The 18,941-nt window shown below is 61.4% G+C and overlaps 2 protein-coding genes across 5 annotated transcripts in view; both read right to left on the bottom strand.

Annotated features, from left to right (window-relative positions):
- The window catches only part of MYRF (myelin regulatory factor), a 32,889-nt gene extending 24,811 nt beyond the window's left edge, over positions 1-8,078 (bottom strand). For all 4 annotated transcript variants that reach the window (XM_036862413.1, XM_036862412.1, XM_036862414.1 and 1 more), the window contains exon 1: positions 7,930-8,078. In XM_036862413.1, the coding sequence (XP_036718308.1) occupies positions 7,930-7,975 (46 nt within the window). In that variant the 5' untranslated portion in view covers positions 7,976-8,078. The remainder of the gene's footprint in view (positions 1-7,929) is intronic.
- Positions 8,079-12,989: 4,911 nt separating this feature from the next.
- DAGLA (diacylglycerol lipase alpha) overlaps positions 12,990-18,941 on the bottom strand; it is a 62,500-nt gene continuing 56,548 nt past the window's right edge. Inside the window, 4 exon segments of the mRNA XM_036862383.1 lie at positions 12,990-16,027; positions 16,029-16,461; positions 17,917-18,104; positions 18,634-18,763. Coding sequence (XP_036718278.1) covers positions 15,509-16,027; positions 16,029-16,461; positions 17,917-18,104; positions 18,634-18,763 — 1,270 coding nt within the window. The 3' untranslated portion in view covers positions 12,990-15,508.

Raw genomic sequence — 18,941 nt, 5'->3', positions numbered from 1 at the left:
GGCAGTGGTCAGGGGACTGCCCACCTTGGCATCCCCATAATGCCCTAAGGGACCCCTGGGGTCAGAGGCCTGGTTGCTAACGCGGGTCCCCCTTCATTGATGCGTGACCCTCGGCAAGTGACCTGACCTCCCTGTGCCTCAGTTCCCTTCTCTCTCAAGTGAAGGAGATCCCTGCATCACAGGGTGGTCGTGAGTCTTCAGTGAGATGGTGGGAAAGCTCCTCGCCCCTAGAAGGCCATTCCTCAAATTGCTCTGTTGCCATCTCTCTTGGGACTCCCATCTCCTTTCCTGCCCAGGCACAACCTGTGCCATGATGTTATTCTGGCACACGCATGGCACAGTCCAGCCTCCAGGATTTGGCTCTAGCCATCCCCTCTCCAGTGGGTAAGCCTTCTGTGACTGCGTGCCTACCCTGGCAGTCCCTCCTCAATCACCCCAGTCACAGAGGGCCCCCAGTGCTGTGGCTCATTTCCCAATATTGACTGAGCTGATCAACATGCACCAAACTAGTTCACACTGGGACAGGGCACAGAGGGCTCTCACCTCCCTTGGTTTGGACTTTCTATCTTTATTAATATGATCTATGATTAACATGACAACTACTTCAGGCTTCAAATTGTGACCAGAGCCTTCTCACTCAAAATGCCTTCAGGCCAAATGCTTGATTCTGCAAGCTACGCTTTGCATCTCTGCATCAAATCCCCAATTAGCTTGGGGCTGAATGACAAGGATGTAGCTCTGGAGTCATTGCCATCAGGTCCTTAAATCTGATCCACGGTTGTCTTTGTTCCCTCTCAACTTCTTGCCAAAAATGCGGTAGAGCACTGCCTCCTGTCTGCAGAGACCCAGATCCTCCAGGGGACCTGAAATCTTTAGCCACCCCTGGGCTATACCTATGTCCTCCCCTAGTCCCCACACAGCTGCCACCCTGTCCTCAGGTCCACACAAGGCTGAACTCACAGCCCGAAGATGCTCCCAAGCCAGGTCCAACAGAGCCGGGCCCAGAAGTTGTGGCCTCTTCTTAGGGAACCCACATTGGTCCCTAGGGATCTCCACTTTGCTCTGGGGGGCCCCAGCCCTCTCCCACAGGGAGCAGGCCAGGCAGGCTGGGGAAGGCCCCTCCCCACAGAGGCAGAGTAGAGACCCTGCAGCTTGGGGTGGGAGCAGGTCTCTACCAGGGTTACCCATGCCCACCTGTGTTCATACACCAGCATGCCCCACAGGCATGTGTATACACAAGGGCACACTCCCAGGCATGTATCCACTGGCACACACATGATCGTGTACATCCGAACATACACATATACAGAGGCACACCCCCCGCACACTGACACACACATATGCACATACCAGCATGCTCCAAGTGTGCTCATTCATTCATTCACACAATTATTTACTGAGCATCTACTATGTATCAGGCACAATTCTAGGCTCTGGAGATAAAGCAGTAAACAGACAAAACCTACTGCCTACATGGAGCTGACATTCTGGATGCAGAGTCAGATGACAAGCTAGATGGGTAAAATCCACAGCATTTTAGAAGGTGACAAATGCTACAGAGACAATAAAGCAGGGAGATGGGTTGGGGTGCTAGGAGGGTGGGGAAGAGTTGCAATTCTAAACAGGGTAGCAGGGAGGGCTTTACTGAGCAAAGATACGAAGGAGGTGAGCCACATGGATATCTGGGAAGCGCATTCCAGGCAGTGGGGAAGCACTGCAAAGGCCCTGAGGCATGTTCACATCTCAGCACACCTCACAGACGTCTACACTTGTGCCTACCAATGCTCGCTGACCCAACGGCAGGCCCAGGCCAACACACCTCCCCATCAGCTCTAGGTGGAGCCAGTCCAGCTGAGCGAACTCGGTGTCACAGACCCCAAACTCCACCACCAAAGGCAGCCCCCTCCAAGTTAGCAAAGCAGGGGATGGGGACTCCCCCCCACCCCCCAGTCCCCGCCAAGGCCACAGACCCTAGGAGGGAGAACCATGGGGGGAGAAGAGAGCACAGGGGACTGAGATGATGAAGAGGGGAGTGAGGGAGGATCCCCAAGCTCCTCACAGAGACAGAGGCTGCGGTTGTGCATTGGTGGGGCTGGAGGGATCTAGATCAGACGGAGGGAAAACTTTCGCACTGATGCAGCCTGGAGACAGGGGGAGGCCAGGAAGCCCTGAAGCCCCCTGTGCATAGTCCAGGCCAGTGGGGGCTCAGGACCCAACTTCCTTCCCTCCCACTCCAGGCCTTGGCACTCTTGGGGTCTCACTGCTTATGTCACACAACCTAGATCATCTGAGTGAGGGCTCTGAGGCCCAGAGAGGTCAAGGGGCTGGACGGCAGTCACCCAGCGCAGCCATCAGTGGTGGGTGAGGACCCTCAGCACGCAAGGAGGAGAGGCTCCCTCCCGCCCCACTCCAAGCTAGCACCCAACTGTGACGGGTCAGGAGACCCGGCATCCCAGCCCAGCTCTGCCGTGGCCGCCCTGAGTGAGCCTGACCCATTGCCTTCCCCTCCTGCCTCAGCAGCCCCCTCTCGGAAGTGAGGGGACACCCGCACTTCCACGGAGGCCCAGGACTCCCGGGAGACACCACATGCGAAAACCTCCGGCCTGGGTGTGGCAGGCAAAGACAAAGGACAGTCAGGCCCCTTCCCCCCCCACCCACCCCGCCACCTGCCCAAGGCCCAAGTTCCGCATCTCTTGGGTAGAGGGCGGGGCAGGCCCAGCTGGAGCAGGCATCAGGACCAGGCAGGGCCAGACCTGTCATGGAGCAGAGCTCCTGAGTATAGAGTGTGCTCATCCCTGGGATAAGTAGCCCAGAGAGGGTGAGGGGCTTTCCCAAGGCACACGGCGCCAGCCACAGGCCCCAGCCCAAGCTTGGGGGCACCGACCTACCCATGAACCAATAAATCCTCCAAGTGGGGAGCATAATACCTGTTGTAAGCCTCCCAGGGGAGAATAATCACAATCCAGGCTGACATTCATAGAGTGGAACAGTGCCAGGCACTGCACGAGGCCCTGCTCAAGCCCCTTTTACCTAACCCCCACGGAAACCCTGAGAGGCAGGTACTCCTACTGCAACTGTATTCCCATTCTACAGATGGGAAAATGGAGGCACAAAGAGGTGCAGTGATAGGCCCAGGAGAAGGACCGTGGGTAAGCGGCAGAGCTAGGGACAGACCTTCAGCCCACCCCAGGGAGTGCACATGACCAACACAGACCCGAGGGGCTGCCCAACACGGTGGCAGCGGAGGCTGGAGATGGAGGTGAGAGGGGAGGCCCCCCCATACACACACCCAGGCTGTGAGGAAAACTGAGGCCCAGAGGAGGGGGCCGTGAGGAGAAAGAAGGTGGGAAAAAAGGGCAGGCAGCCTGGGTGGGGCGGGGCCATCCCTGGTTAATAATTCAGTTAATGATTTCTTCTCCCCGGCCTTATCGAGTGGGCAAAGTCCAAGGGCAGCAGCCAATCAGCAGCCCTGCCAGGCTGTTACCCAGCGGCCTCTGCTGCCAGGGCCCCCCAGTCCTGTAGGCCCTTGGGAGTCAGGGAGCGGGGGCCAGGCCCCCAGGAGGAGGCCGTTCTGCCCAGAGCAGCCAGTCTTTCCCCCAGACACCCTGCTTGGCTTTGCCTAGGACCCCCAGGGGTACTCTGCCCAGACCCCCAGACTCAGGAGAGGCCCTGAGGCCAGCAGGTTGGAAGCAGCCGGCTCCGCTCCCCTGTACCGAGCCAGGCCCTCACAGAGAGTCAGCTTCCTGGGGTGCGCCCTCCACCCCGCCTCTGTTCACACAGTCATTGTCGCTTCCATTCCTTAGGAACATTTCCTGCCCCCCTCCCACCCCGTGTGGCCCTGTGCTGCGTGTTGGGGACAGGGCGATGAGTCAGACCCCTGGCTACCACTTCTCCTCCAGCTGGAGTCAGGACCCTGGGAGGTGGGGCTGGGACAGGAGTCCTCCGGGGGGGCTCTGGGTGGACCTGAGAGGCACCCCATCTCATCTCCTTGAGAGTCAGGGTTCCGGCGGTCTCCCCCATCCACCTACTCCCTGGTCGCATGGCAGACAGACAGGCGGACACAAGGCACAGTGCCACCCCATCACACACTGCGCCTCAGCCCCAGATTCCTGCCCAGGGTGGGCGTCCTCTCCCACAGGTGGGCAGGTGGTCTCCTCCTGGGGCCTCCTCCTGCCCTCTGGAGGCAGAGATGCTGGTCCCCATAGGAAGGCCACCCTCCCTCCCCCAAGGCCCTGGTGGCAGAGGGGTGTGCTGAGGCCTGGGTGTCAGCCCTGGCTCACGCTGGCTAACTCCCTTCTCTCAGAGCCCCAGTCTTGGGCCCTGGGAAAGGGGGCCAATGCCACCCCTCCCCTCCCACATCCCAGAGCTGGGGAAGGGTGGCTTTCAAACCAGGATCTGGCGTCTGGGGTCTGTGAGGAGCCCATCCGCCCTGTGTCCAGTGTATATGTCCTATTCGGAGGCCAGGAGTTTGTCTTTGCTTGGCGGCTAAAAAGAATCACATTGGAAGTCCCTGCTCTGGTCCAGCCCACCTGCCTACCCCAGGAGGGGACATGAGGCCAGAGAAATAAAGTCACCAGGCCAAGGCACCCATCAGGTACGGAAGGAGTGAAAACCCGGCTCCCAGCTCCAGCCCTGGCGGGGCTCTAGAGGCCAAGGGAGGTCCCCCAACCTCTCGGAGGCCCTTCCAGCCCAGCTCCCCTCAGTCGCTTCCTCCACATCCACCGGCTTCCTGAGCGCTGATCGCTGCTCACTTATGCCCCGTGTGCCCCCGGAGCCAGGGGCCAGCACCCTCCCCCTTCTAAAACGTCCCTCTTCCCCGGGGCTGGAGGACGAGGCTCAGCCGAGGGCATCATCAGGACCTGCTCTGCCACCCACTCCTGTCTTGCAGGTGAGGAAAAGGGGCCCAGCGAGGGCGAGAGCTCTGCACAAGGTCACGCAGCTCTCAGTGGCCGAGCCTGCACCAGAACCGCTAAAGTCCTATGGGGATCCTCTGATGCTGCCTTGCCCTGTCCCTGACGAGCTCTGGGAGTCCAAGGCCCCAGCCGGTCAAGGTGATGAGGAGAACACCTGCCACTGTGCCCCGGTTACCTGCTGGGAGCCAGTGCATCCTGCCCGGAGGGTCCCCTCTCTGCAGGCCCTGTGCCCGCCGATCTGGGCGGCCGTAGCCTCCCTCTAGGGGATTAGCAGGGCAGTCACGGGGGCCCGGCTGTACCAGCCTCGAGGGGGCCGCCCTGTCCCAGCCTCCCACCTGAGGCCCAAAGCGCCTTAGCCTCCAGCCCACCACCCTGAGGCAGGGTACAGCCGGGCCCACCGCACAGGACCAGGCAGGACCCAGGGCATATGCTTGGTGTGCCTGGAGAGTGGGCCATGTCACACGAGGGGCCTGGGCACACGCTGCCCCATTCAGCCAAGCCCTTTCCCACCTCCAAGTCCAGAGCTGAAAGCACAGACCCTGCCCGCCGTACCCACTGTCCTGGGGAGTGACCAAGGCCAAGCGGGACCCAGGATGAGCGCTCAGGTGTCCCCAGTCCCAAGTGCGACGCAGGCATTGCTTCCCCTCCCTCCTCCTGGGGAATACATCCACGTGCGCAAAAGCACCACTGCACTTCCACACTTCCACTCGTGAGCACACTCAGCAGCGCCCCCGCCCAGGGGCGCCCTAACACCCCCACTGCGTCCCCCACATGCCGCTGCCCACCGGATTCCTGGCCAGGCCTTCCCCCCCCAGGTGGCCCCGGAGACCCCAGCCCTCCGCGCCCGCCCCACCTTCCCCCCATCTCAGGCTCTGGGAGCACTTCTCCAGCCCCTGGCTCCCTCCACAGACATTCTTGAGTCTGCTCTTATCTCTCTGGAGGGAGCAGAGCAGCCTCCCCACCAGGCCAGCCAGGCCGGCCGCATGGCTGAGCCGTGGCGTCAGGCCCCACCCCCACCCCCCGCCCACGGCCAGGAGGGAAAGTTTGGCTCAGGAGACAGGGAGCCTGGGCCAGCCAGGTCCACCCCTCTGCCCAGGCCCAGGGTCCTGGGGGAGGAGGCACAGGGATTTCTGCAGGAAGCAAGGGGGCCTGGCCCGTGAGTCATCTGGGATGTCCGGTGGGCTCCGGGCACCCCCAAAATAGTGGCCCCCAAGCAAGGACTAGTGTCCCCTTCCTACCTCCCCAGAGCCCCCAGCCCCCATAAGGCCCTTCAAGGCTCTTAAAGGATGAACAGGATCTGGGGAGAACAAGAGCCCCTGGGACTGACGGGGAAATGCCTAGGAACCTCAAATGGCCCAGCTACCTGAGGATCAACCACTTCATCTAGTCCAAACCTGATTTCTTGGATTCTGGAGGTGTCCAGAATCCTGGAGTGGGGAGGCCTGAGGCTTGGGGATGCCCTTACCTGGACTGTTCAGCAAGCAGAGTGGACAAAGGCTCCCACCCCCCCGGCAGTCACAGACAGGGAGAAACTAAGTCAAAGAAAGGCCTTCCTTGCTCCCTCATGGGACTCCAAAGGGCTCTGGGTGCTGGGCTTGAAACTTGGACCCTAATTCCCTGCCCTGTGGCCCAACAGCTGCAGCACAGTGTGCCCCGTGGGCCACCCGCGCCTCGCCACAGGCAGGTTCACACTGATGGAAGATTCTGGATCATTGAGTTTTGGGTTCTGAAGGCACTGAGGTGCAGGATATGGACTTAGGGACTAGGGGGAGGGTGGGGGCAGAGGCTGGGCTACCGAGGTTGGCGGAGAGAGACACAAAAGCACCCAGAGGGTCTGGCTGGATGTTCCAGTGAGGGTCTGAGAAGCTGGGAGATGTCAGCCTGCACCTCTGCACCCCCCTCCCACACTCTGTCTCACCCCTCCTGAACCCAGAACCTAAGAGGGGGACAGCCTCAAGGGGCAGAGACTACTCAGGAAAGGAGAGTGGGTGAGATGTAGGAGCAGACCCCCAAAACCACTGGCCAGGAGCAGGGAGAGGGTAGAAGAAAATATTGTAGGGTGTGTGTAGATCCCAGCCCTGGGGAGGGTCCTATTAGGGTCAAGGTGAGGGGATGAGGTCACTCCTGGGATGGGGGCACAGCCAGAAGGGGCATAGCTCCAGGGACAGGTGTGAGCGAAACAGCCCCGAGGAGCCACACAAAGCTGGCAGGATGCAGTTCCCAGCTTTGGGAGGGTCTCGGAGTGCGGAGGAGGCTAACGGGGGGATGCCAACTTCAAGAAGGTTCCAGAGCCAAGGAGAGTATTCCAGGGTGGGAGGTGGGGAAATCCAGCCCACAGAGGAATGCTGGGGAGGGGTTCCCAGCCCTAAGTAGGGGAGAGATAGCTGCTTCAAGGGGAAGTTCAGCCGTGGGGGAGGGAGCAGCCTTGTGGAAGGTGGGTGACAGTCTTGAAGGGGGTCCCTGTCTCAGGGAAGCACTGGTGGGGAGGCGCTGGGGGTAGGAGTCAGGCTGGGGGTAGGGTGCCAACCTGAAAGGCACACAAGGTGCCTGGGTCTCTAGGCGGGGGTCCCAGTCTCTGGGAGGCATGCTGGGGTGCCAGCCTATGAGGCATGGAAGATCCTAGAAGGCATGCTGGGGGCCCCAGCCTGGATGGGGTCCCAGGGAAGCACAGTATAGGGTCCCGGCGTCGGGAAGTGCGCTGGGGGTGGGAGGTGTCAGAATTTAGGGGGGACTGCAGGTCCTGGAAGGCATGAAGGAGGACCGAGCAGAGAAGGGGATACAGCTCCAAGGAAGTTGTGTGTTGGGGTACGGGGAGTGGGGAGCCCAACTTCAGCGGAGGTGTGTAGTAACCTCCAGGAGACAGAGGAGGGCCCCAGCCCAGAGGAGGCGTTCTGGGCGGGGGATGGGGGGTCCCAGCTTGATGAAAGCACAGTCGGGGGTCCCAGTCCCCGGGGAGATCGGCTGAGGGTTCCCAGAGCGAGAGGGTCGCCGCCCCCGCCGGCCCGCGGTCCCTCACCTTCGAAGAAGCGCTGCAGCGCCTCCGTCTCGTCCACCACCTCCATGTCCGGCCTGCCCCGCGTACACTCCACCCCGGCCCCGCTACAGCCCGGCCCGGGGGCGCGGCATCGCCGGCGCGGCCCGCGCGACAGTCCCGGCTAGGCTCCGGCTGCGGTCCCGCCCGGCCCGCCGCCGCGCTCGCCCCCCGCGCGGCACTGGCCCGGCCCCTGCCCGCCCCAAGCGCCCCGCCCGCCCGCCGCGCGCAGCGCCCCCTGCCGGCCCGTCCCATCCCCGCGCCGCAGCCCCGCGGCGGGCAGGACGCGCGGGGCTCCTCCAGGGGGCGCTCGGCGCGGGTCCTAACCAGCTTGGGGGTCGAGGGGCGGCCCAGCCTCTATGCCGGGAGGGCAGGGCCCCCGCAGTCCTCGGCCGCCCCTTGGGCAGGGGAAGATAGTTGGCTTCTGAATCTTAGATTTTCAGAACCAAACCTCAGAGACATCCCCCGTTTCCTTTCCTTTATCCAACCCCCTCTCAGCAATAATAGTAATAACCTGCATTTCTCGAATATTTGTTATGTGTCAGGCCCACAGTGAGCGCTCTACAGGGGTTATCTCACGTTGTCCTCTCAGGTACCCTACAAAGGAGAAACTATTATGTGCATTTTACAGATGAGGAAACTAAGGCTCAGTGAAGTTCAGTACCGTCTGAGGAAGTCTGTCCTGTGTAACCTTCTGTGACGATGGAAATGCTCTCTGCGTTGTCCAGCATGGTCAACGCCGGCCGCCTGCCACATGTGGCTACTGAGTACTTGAAATGTGGCTGTTGAGACTGAGAAACTGACTTCCCAATTTTAGTTAATTTTAATTAGTTCAAATTTAAGCAGCTATGTGTGGCTGCGGTACTGAACAGTGCAGGTCGAAGGGTTTCCAGGTAATTAGCATCAAAGGCAGCATCAGTGCCAGATCCTGGCTGACCTGGGAAACTCCCTCCTCAATCATCCAGGAGGGTCCTGAGTGAATCCACCAGCCTTGTCCCTCTGCCTCCACCCCTGTGAGCGCCCCCTCATCTCTTTTCTGCCCAACTGCACAGCCTCTCTCCCCACCCAATCTCCTCTACCATCCTCCCAAATTACTCTTTTTAAAATGTAAATCAGATCATTTCACTTCTTTGCTAAAACCTGTGGTTTCCCTTTGCACTCAAAACAATATCTAGGTCCATCCATGTTGCTGCAAATGGCATTATATATGTATAACTGATTCACTTTGCTGTACAGCAGAAACTAACACAACATTGTAAACCAACTATACTTCAATAAACATTTAAAAAACAATATCTAAACTCCCGCCCTGGTTTCCAAGGCCTTGTATGACCCGCCCCTGCCTGTACCACTGACCTCAGCTCCTATATTTTTCTCTCCATTGCTCACTAAGTCACAGCCACCAAAAGGCCTCCTTGCCATCACTCACATATGCCAGGCCCACACCTGCCACGGGGCCTTGATTTTTTTTTTTTTTTTTTTTTTTTGCCACACAGCATGCAGGATCTTATTTCCCTGACCAGGGATTGAACCCGTGCCCCCTACAGTGGAAGCACACAGTCCTAATCACTGGACCACCAGGGACTTCCCTGCCGCAGGGCCTTGGAACATGCTGTTCCGTCTGTCTGCAATGTTGATCCCACAGGCCTGGTTCCTTTGTAGTAGTCAGGTCTCAGTTCACTCATCACCTCACTGACCATCCTATTGAAAGGAATTCCCCCTACCTAGGCCTTTCTTTCTCCCCACATAAAAGAGTTGTATCTACTCTTTGTTATTATCCTTCTCCTCACTCAAGAATGGAAGCTCTATGAGGGTAAGGGATTTTTCTGGCTTGGTGATTGCTCTAGCTTCAGCACCAAGAACACTACCTGGCGCACAGTAGGTGCTCAATAAATATGTGATGAATGAATGGATGGTGGCAGCTTCACACTGCAGAATCCTAGACTTCTGAAACCTTGGAAGCAGAGAATTCTGGAATCCCGGACCCAGCGAATCATCTCGCTACAGAGTGGCTCAGCTCACAGCCTCCCTGGGTCCTCAGACACAGCAGGTTAGAGCTGGAAAAACCCATCCCACCCCAGAACTGTCTGACAGAAGACAAAACTGAAACTGAGGCCCTTGGGGGGGCGGGAGGACTCACTGGTAGATCAAGATGCCAGCCTAGCCAGCCCAGAGCTCTCAACTCTGCCCACCAGTGGCCCCCCAGAGGAGAGTGGGGTACGAGTTGGGCTGCCTGGTCGGGGTGGGGGTGAGAGCCTGCAAAGCGGCTTCCTCCCAGGCCACCCTCCCCCTCCCCAGCGGCCAGCCACGGGGGAGGGACGGCCAGGGCCTGAGCCCCAGATGTGGCCCAGTCAGCAGGCCTGCGGTGGCCCGCCGAGGAGGGTCAATGCCACGACAGTTCTGGGGTTGGGGGAGGGGGCGCCCAGGCCGGCGGGCGCCTCACAATGAGGTTTTGTCCCCCAGGGGCCGCTCTCCGAGCTGTTGCTCTTAGATATATAGAATGGGATTTTGCTGGAGGCCCCAGCTGTGTGTGCTGACCAGTTCTCCCCCCGCAGGGGCCGGGCCGAGCGGGGGGAGAGGGCCACACTGAGACGCCTATTCTTTTCCAGCTGATACACCCCAGAGGTTTTTCTCCCTCTGCAGCCTCCCTTAAGACAATTGTTATTCTCTGCTCTGCCCCCTCCCACACCCGGGTCAGGCCTGCCTGTGGACACAGTAGACACCGCCTACGCCGTGTGATATTTAAAAATGAATTTATTTTAGCAGTTGCCCAGTTAAATTCATAAAAAAATGAATTTATTTTAGCAGTTACTGGCTGGAAAACCGGCTTCTTTATAAGCCTCCCCCACCAGCAGGTCTTTCTGCCACATCCTACAGGGTACCAAGAAGTCCAGCATTAGAGGGCCGTCCCAATGAGCTATGCGTTGCCCTTGCCATGGGTGGGTGGGCTACGCATATTTTGTTCCCAACACCCAACTCCGCAGGCTGCGTTACTATGTCTATGGGTCAGCCTTGAAGTTGCGCGGGGTGGGATGCAGTCTCCTGTTAATCCCGTGGGAGCTGGCCTTGCTCGGAGGTTCTAGCCCTGCCGTCTCCCCTGACTCCACTGGGCCACTGAGCAAAGGAGCAACGGTCCCCAGGGATCTTCATCTCTGGGCTGGGGGAGAAGGGTGGCTGAAAGGTCCCAGGCTCCAGGGCTCAGCTAAGAGTCAAGGCTGCCACCCCCAAATCCATAATGAAGGAGGTGGAGACTGGCGAGGGAGCCCCAGGGAGCCTTGCACAATCAGGACCTTGAGGGGCCCATCCATGGAGAGGGTTCCCCATTGGTACCCCCTCCCCACCAAGCCACATGAGTGAGGGACCGAGATTTCAGTCCTGGCCCGGCAGACACAGCTGTCCCTGTGGGCTGCCTCCGCCATTCTCCAAACCCTGTCCTCTCGTCCTTGGAGGCCTCATCTCTAAATCAGCCCATTATTCCCACCTCACGGTGTAGGTAAAGCACCAGGGAAGTGATTGATAAATGGTGTTTTCTCTGATTCCAGGTCAGTTTCCAGTGCCCAGTGCTGGCCTTTGAGTGCCAGTAGGGCCAGGAGGAGCCGGCAGCTCAGCAGGCAGCCCTGGGGAAAGGGGGGCAGGGACTTGAGAGTTAATGAGTAACGGGCTGGAGGCCAGACCAGGAGAGGGTGCGGTTCTGTGGACAGAACCCTCCCTACCGCAGGACTCCAGGCTTCCCGTGGGCCCACGCAGCCCTGGCATCTGCCCATTTTGCAGAGGAAGAGAGGAGGGCCCAAAGGGTGGTGGGTGTGAACCCAGGGAGTCAGTGAGGCTGGGGACCCTGCAGGGTAACCTCTCTCCCACCTCTCTCCCAGCAGAGACGGAAGGGGACATCCGAGGGTCTGGGAGGCAAAGCGCTGCTCCAGCCCTTCCCGGAATTGCTCCTCACGAGGGGCCCTCCCCATTCCTCGCTCTGGCTGTGTGACCTTAGGCAAGTCACAGAACCTCTCTGGTCCTCAGCTTCTTCTGCCTCTGCTCCACTAATTAGATAGGATAATATGCAAACCAAATGAGACTACAGGGTGTGAAGAACCTCTGAAAACCATGAGGAGAGGGTGGAGGCCGGAGTCCTGGCCTGGAGGCCTGGATTCTGGTCCTAGATCTGTCCCCAGGCTTGAGTGACCTTGAGCAAGTTTCCACCCTTATGTAGCCTCCATTTCTTCCATTCAAAGAGGCCTGGGTGAAGACAGAACGGTTCTATCATCCTCTCCAACTCCCCACTCTGGACTCAGGGCTGGGAGGGTGGGCGGTGTGGGGAGGGGAAGGTCAAGGTCCGGTCACAGCTTGGCTGGGTCAGTGCCTGGGCCGCACGCTGCAGGTCCCGTTGGGACTGGCTGGAGGAACAGCGCCATCTGCTGCGTGGAGGGGGCAGGCCTGGGCACGGGGCTGGCTGGAGGCCCAGCTGCCTGCCCACCGTGGCCTTGCAGCCACTCCCCTGGCCTCACTGTCCCGGGGCCAGGCCGGGAGGGCGTCCCTGGGGTGCCCTGGGCCTGGCCGGGTCTTTTGCACCCTCCTAGAGAAGCCCTCAGCAAAGACTTCCAGTGGGCCCTGCATTCCAGTGCTACCCAGCCAGGGAGTTTTAGTGCCCTCACCCCACCCTGGCTCTCAGCATTGGGGGGAAGGGGCGGGCACTGTCAGACCTGCCTGGTACCCCATCACTACCTCTGTGGTCTTGGGCAGTTTACTTACCCTCTCGGAGCCCCAGACCCCTCAGGGAGAAGGGGCTAAGAAGCCCCATCTTTCAAGGCCCTAATGAGGTCAGACGGAGCCCCTGGCATGTACCCCACGAAGGTAGGGCTCAACAAGGAGCTGCCCCCATTCAAATGGGGCTCTGAGGGTCTTCCGGTCTCTCACTGCGACTCAAAGTGTGGTCCTGGACCAGGGCATCGACAGCGGTGACAGCCAACCTCAGAGGCCCCTCCCACCACTCTGCCACTCAGACCCAGCCTCCACCCCACCTGCGGGGAAGAGAGGTCACTCAAGGCTGCCAGTGTGCTTCTACATCCAGTTTATACACAGCTCTATACAATATACAGAAAACTTTATATACAGATATATTTATAGAATAAGCTATATTAATTTGTCTCTCCTTTTTACAGCAGTATTAGTTTGGATCTTTCATACATTAAGTACAAAAAAAGTCATGGGAGAATGGCACGTACAGTGCATGAGTGTCTGCGGGGCCCAGCTGCTCACTACTGATTGCATATGGAGGTCGCCCGGGCCCCTGGGAGGACAGGCCAGCGTACGGCCAGGAAACCTTGTGCTGCAGGTCTGGGGGACAGAATGGGGGTCGGTCTGAGCTGAGCCGGGCTGAGGGGGGTGGCTCAGACCCCCCAAGTGTGGTGTGCAGAGGAAGGGAGAGACACACAGCAGGCCCATCCTGCAGGCGAGAGTGGGGGAGGGGGCGGGTGAGATGTGGGCTGACCCTGGAGCGTCCAGGGCTGAGTCCGAGCCTGCCCCAGCCCCAAGCCTGTAACCCTGTGCGGCTGCAGCCTTGGGGGTGGGGGGGTCTGTCCCTGATGGCTCAGTCCTGGGCATGGGTGGGCACCACGCCCCCTCAGAGATCCCAGGCCCACCCTGGTGGAGGAGGAACTGAAAGGCCAGACCCCAAGTCTCCCTGCTACGGGCTGGGGTGCTTGTTGGAACTTTACTCTGATTTATGATTTGTCTTTTTTTTTGTTTTTCTTTAAACTGTAAGAGCCACTGATTCCGTCTTGCTTCTGTGCGGGAAAGGGGGTGGGCCCAGCAGGGGCAGAAGCCTGATGGGGCTGATGAGGTTTGGGAGTCGCAGAGGGTGAGGGGGGCCCAGCTCCCAGGTCTCTGTCCCCATGTGTCAGGGTGGGCAGGGGTCCCAGGTACCAGTGATCATGAGACGGGGGTCTTGGTCAAGGGAGCCTAGCCAACCCAGGGAGGCCATGGGCAGGCCCAGAGTCGGGGGACCTTGCCTCCAAGGAAATGAAGGCACAAGCGGGCGGTCAATGCCTCGGCACACACCAGTTTTCCAAACCAGGGGTCAGAGCAGCCGGCGAGATGAGGGGGACGGGCCGTGTCCGAAGCCGAGCTCGTCCCGCGGCCCCCGCCGCATGGTGCCCATCATGTTTGCTGCCTGTTTTCTTGGCAGGCTGGGAGGGGCAGCAGGCAGGCAGGCAGGGCGGGCAGGGCGGGGAGGGCGCCCCAGCAGCCCCTTCCTCGGCACACACTCATGCACATGCGCACACACGCCCCGTGCCGGCATGCGCCCCCTCGCCGCTCTGCCTCTGGGGACAGGCAGGGGCTCCACTTCCCCGCTGCTTCTCCAACCCAGCAGGGAAGGAACCCTCCCAAGTGGGGGCTGTGGAGGCCTCAGGCTAAACTGGGATGGCCCCAGGGCCCCTGGCCCTCCTGGGTCTCTAGCCGAGTCCCACAATACCCCATGCTTGGCTCCACTTAGGGCCAACAGGACATTGGGGGTGGGAGGGAAGAGAGGCCCGCTCCCAGGAGAGAGCCCAGGCCAGCGGGGAGGGGCAGCTGTGCAGAGTGGAGGCGTGTTTGGTTGCAGAGCCCAGGGCCTGGGGTGCCCAGGCCTGGGGGGAGGTGATTAAAAGGGGGTTTGGTGGGGCCCTCCTTCCTTCCAGGGCACTGACTCTGCAGGCAGGGGTGGTCACACCTGTGCCCTCCACCCTTTGAGTGGCCAGGATCCCCGGGGGTAGAAGGCAGGCCAGGAAGTAATGGGGCAGGCCTGGGTACCCAGGACCCATCGACAGAGGGATCAGCATGAGGGATATCAAGCAGAGAAGGGGCGGTCCTGACCCCACCCTCCTGTAGGCCCCTCCAGGCCCCATGGCTGCCTTGGGCCCTGAGGAGGCTGGCACCTGCCTGCCCAGAAGGGGGCTACTAAACACGTGATTGCAGCGGGGGTCAGGGGGCTTGCAAGCCCAGGACACACCCTGAGCCCAGCCCAGCAGCTTCTGTAAACATACACAGCACTGCGGGCCACCTTGGTGGGGGGGGGGGGCACCCCAGGGGGCTGGCCAGCAGGCACCAGATCTGGGGGTGGCCAGGGCAGATGCCAGCCTGGACCACAGATGAGAATACGTGGGGAGGGGGCCGCTCTCCATGTCCACCCTGGGAGAGCAGCCAGAGGGCAGTGACGGGGCGTCAGCATACTCATGGCCTGTCCCGGAATAGGAGGTGCCAGGATGCCCCCGTGGGGGGCACTCAGGCTGAGAGGGCGGAGTGTTGCCCTGTCCACCCGGCAGGCTGCCCCAGGCTTCTCCCTGCTCCACGCCCCTCCCTGTCATTCCCTATCTGGGGGGCCCAGATCCCAGCTGCCTTGGCTCTGGGGGTTCCAAAGCTGAGGTAGGGATGCGGACCCCCAGCTCAGCAGCAATGCCCAATGCCTGAGGCTGAACTGGCCCCGCGGGTGCCTCGCCGCAAAGCTGCCCGGCCTGGGGGGGGGGCAGCCACCAGGAGCCTGAGGAGCCACCCGCTCTGGCCCGGGCCTCAGCTGGCAGCAACTCCTGGCGTGCTAGCGTGCCGAGATGACCAGGTCATCCTGCTTGGCGGGGCTGGCCCCATGGCCGGTGGGGGTGGAAGTCCGGATCTTGTCCACTGCCAGGCACTCCTGGCTGCTGAGGCCCGTGGGTGTCAGGTCCATGAGCTCGCCCGAGGAGCTGAGTGGGAAGGAGGGTGACAACGAGATGCCCGACGAAGGGTCGGCCGAGCCAGCGAAGAGCCTTGGGGGCTTGGGCACCAGGTTGGGCTCGAACTGGGCGCGGAGCAGGATCTCTTGCTGGCTGGGGGACTTTGGGCCCTCGGCGTAGTCGCTGGTGGGGCTCTCGGGCACCACCATGCAGTAGAGGTCCTGGAAGGAGCTGCTCTTGCTGTCCAGGTTGAAGAGGCTGTCGATGAACTCGGCGAACTCCAGCACCTGAGGGCTGGGCGAGTCCCCCAGGCGCCCGTCGTGCAGCGCCAGCTCTCCGCTGCGGGGGGCTGCCCCGCCGCCACCCCCTTCTTCCAGCTCGTCGTGGGCGGCTGCGCTGGGGGGGCCGCTCGGGGGTGATGCCCCCGCTGCCCAGGGTGGCCTCCAGGGGCTGCGTGTCCTGCGAGTGCTTGGACAGGCTGTCGGCCGCCAGCAGCTCGGTGCGCGAGCTCAGGGACGGGTTCTCCTCGGGGATGGCGGGGTCGATGTAGAAGAGGTGGCCCTCGTCGCGCTCCAGCACGGCGTGGAGGCTGGGCGAGCCGCGGATGCTGCGGAAGCCGGAGGAGCGGCGCGAGTCGAAGCTGTACAGCGACTCCGTGTCCGAGAGGCTCTCCATGGTGGCCAGCGGCGCCCGCCGCGCCTGCAGCTCGGCCGCCAGCCGCTCCTGGGTGGACAGCAGCAGCAGCTCCACCGGGTCCTGGCGGGCTGCCGCGGCCACAGGGGACAGCAGCTGCCCCTCCGAGAAGCCCTCCAGGCTCATCTCAGACTGGGACTTGCTCCTGAGGGGGCAGGGAGGGGTGAGACTCAGAGGGGCGGCGGCCCACCCCTAGCTCCCCGGCGGGAGGGAACTTGGGGAGGGGGAGGAGGGGAAAGTGGCTGAACAGTCTGGGGACAGGGAACCCTCATTTTAAAAAACCAGCTCACGAGACCCCAAGATAGAAGACAAGAGAGTTGATGCAGGGCTGAGCTGGGGAGAGGGGGCCGGGGGTCTGCACTGGTGCCCATCACTGCACCGACGTCGCTGTACCCACCTGGAGACTGAGGCCCAGAGAGACTCGCTGCCCCAGGTCACTGGAGGCAGAGGTGGAAGGGTAGAGAGGAAAGGAGGGAAGGTAGGGAGGGAGAGAGCATGGCCCAGAGCCGCCCCCACTGGATCTGACCCCACCCTCCGGGCCAGCATCCCTCTGTGCCCCTTCCTGAGCTCCTATCACTTCCTTCCTCACCCTGGGGTTCCTCCCACCTCTCCCATGGGGTGTAGCCCTCTGCTGGATGGGGCCCTGGAGCCCCTTGTCTCCGCACACCGGCCTGCAGGGAGTGAGTGAAGGGCCAGGGTGGGGGACGCAGGAGTCACTGCAGCTGCGAACGGACACTGGCTCCCCATCTGGTCGTGCAGCCGCTATGGGAAATGCTTGTAAGATAGGGAGAGAAGTCCAGGTGTCCCCACCAAGGGCCAGGAAGCCGCCACCACCCTCTTTAGCAGCCTCTGGGCCAGATCTGTAACCTGGACCCAGGACCTGGGCGGGAAGGGTCCCAGAGAGGCAGGAGGATCCCCACCCACCCCAGGAGCCACGGCCTCAGAGCCCAACCCCCAAAAGAGTGCGTGTGAATGTGGGGTGTGTTTGCGTCTGGAAGCGTGTACACGCCTGTGTTTCTGCGTGCAGCATGCATATTAGGCGTCTGTATGTCAGTCGGCCCGTGTATCTGAGAGGCTGGGTCTGGGTACAGGTGCATCCATCATTTACGCACATGGCTGCCCGCGCAAGCGTGTCCTTGTGTACAAGCGTCTTGGCCTCCGTCTTGGTGTGTGTCCTATACGTGAGTCTGTCTGGACGGGGCTCTGTGCACTTAGAGCTACTATTTGTGAACACGTGTACATACACGTGTAAGCTTTAATACATGTGTGTAAGTGCACGGGTGTCCATCTGTTTGGGTCTAAACAGCTGTGAGTGAATCTGTGCGTTTGTGGTCAGGGGTCTGTGCATTCCTAGATGCCTACTAGCCCACATGGGCTTCAGTGGTGGCAGGCTGGGGGACAGTGGGGGCAGAGCAGGGGAGACCTCGAGCAGCGGAGGCAAGTTCAATCCCTCCCGTGCACGTGTACAGAGCGGCGTGAACATACGAGGGCCCGGCGCGTACACAGAATGCACACATGCACAAGCACTCGCGCGCTGAAAGCACGCGCGCGGCCGCTGCACACACCCTCTGGGGCGGGGCTGCGGGGCGACGGCGCTCACCTGACACTGCTGTTTCGGTGGTCTGCGGCGGGCAGCTCCAGGGCCAGGCCGGCGGGCACGGGTGGTCCCGTGGGCAGCGGCTGCTGCTGGAAGATGAGCTCGGGAGTCAGGTCCACCTCCGTGGGGCTCACCATGACCTTCGCAGCAGAGAGCAGGGCCGTCTTGCCCTTGTTGTAGTTCTCCAGCACCTGGGGACAGGACGGGGAAGCTGGTGGCGGCGGAGGGGTGACAATCACGTGTGGAGGCGGGGCGGCAGGCCAGGCCTCTCAGGCCCAGCAGAGCTTCATGGGGTCAGCCGGGCTGCTCTCCTCCCCCAACAGGGCCCGGCTCCTCCGGGAAGGTCGGGGCCGGGCCCCGTGATCGTGCCTCGCCCGCCCCACAGATGGGACAGGTTGGACTTTTCCTACCCTGTGGTCGGCCCTTCCATGGCCAGGCAATGGCCAAGGCTGCCCCTGCTTGGCCATGCGTCCGCCAAGTGCCAGGTGGCCTTCGGGGTTTGAGCTCAGTCTGCCTCAGGGACAGGTTCCTGGGCATCTCCTAGCACCTACCCACCACGGGACCACACGGTGGTGTGGACAGAGGCGGGTGCGGAGCCCAGGACACGAGTGGGCTCCCTGGCCCACTGAGTGTCCAGGGAGCGGACACTTCTCTGAGTGTCGCACCTTTGTGTGTAACATGGGGACGGAGACCCGGCCGGCCAGGCGCCGTGGGGCTCACCTTGTTGAGCCCCTCCATGACCACGTAGGGGAGGTGCTCGTGCAGCATGGCCGGCGAGATGATCACCTCGTTGAAGGCCTTGTTGTCGCCCCAGATGGCGAAGTACGTGGGCTCCTCTTGCTCGCAGCAGCTGAGGGGCACAGGGGCCAGAGGGAAGCGGGCGGGCGGGGGGCAGCCTGGCCTTGGCCCCCAGGCCCCTGGCCCTGCTCTCTGCCCTGGCTTGGTGGGGGTGGGGTGGCTTTGGAGACGCCCTGCCCGGCTGGACCAGCAGGGCTGTGTCCCCGGGCTCCTTGCTTCTGCCTCACCTC

The sequence above is a fragment of the Balaenoptera musculus genome, chromosome 8, assembly GCF_009873245.2.
Source record: "Balaenoptera musculus isolate JJ_BM4_2016_0621 chromosome 8, mBalMus1.pri.v3, whole genome shotgun sequence".
Taxonomy (NCBI): Eukaryota; Metazoa; Chordata; class Mammalia; order Artiodactyla; family Balaenopteridae; genus Balaenoptera; species Balaenoptera musculus.
The sequence above is the reverse complement of the archived record's forward strand: the minus strand, read 5'-3'. Positions and strand labels throughout refer to the sequence as shown.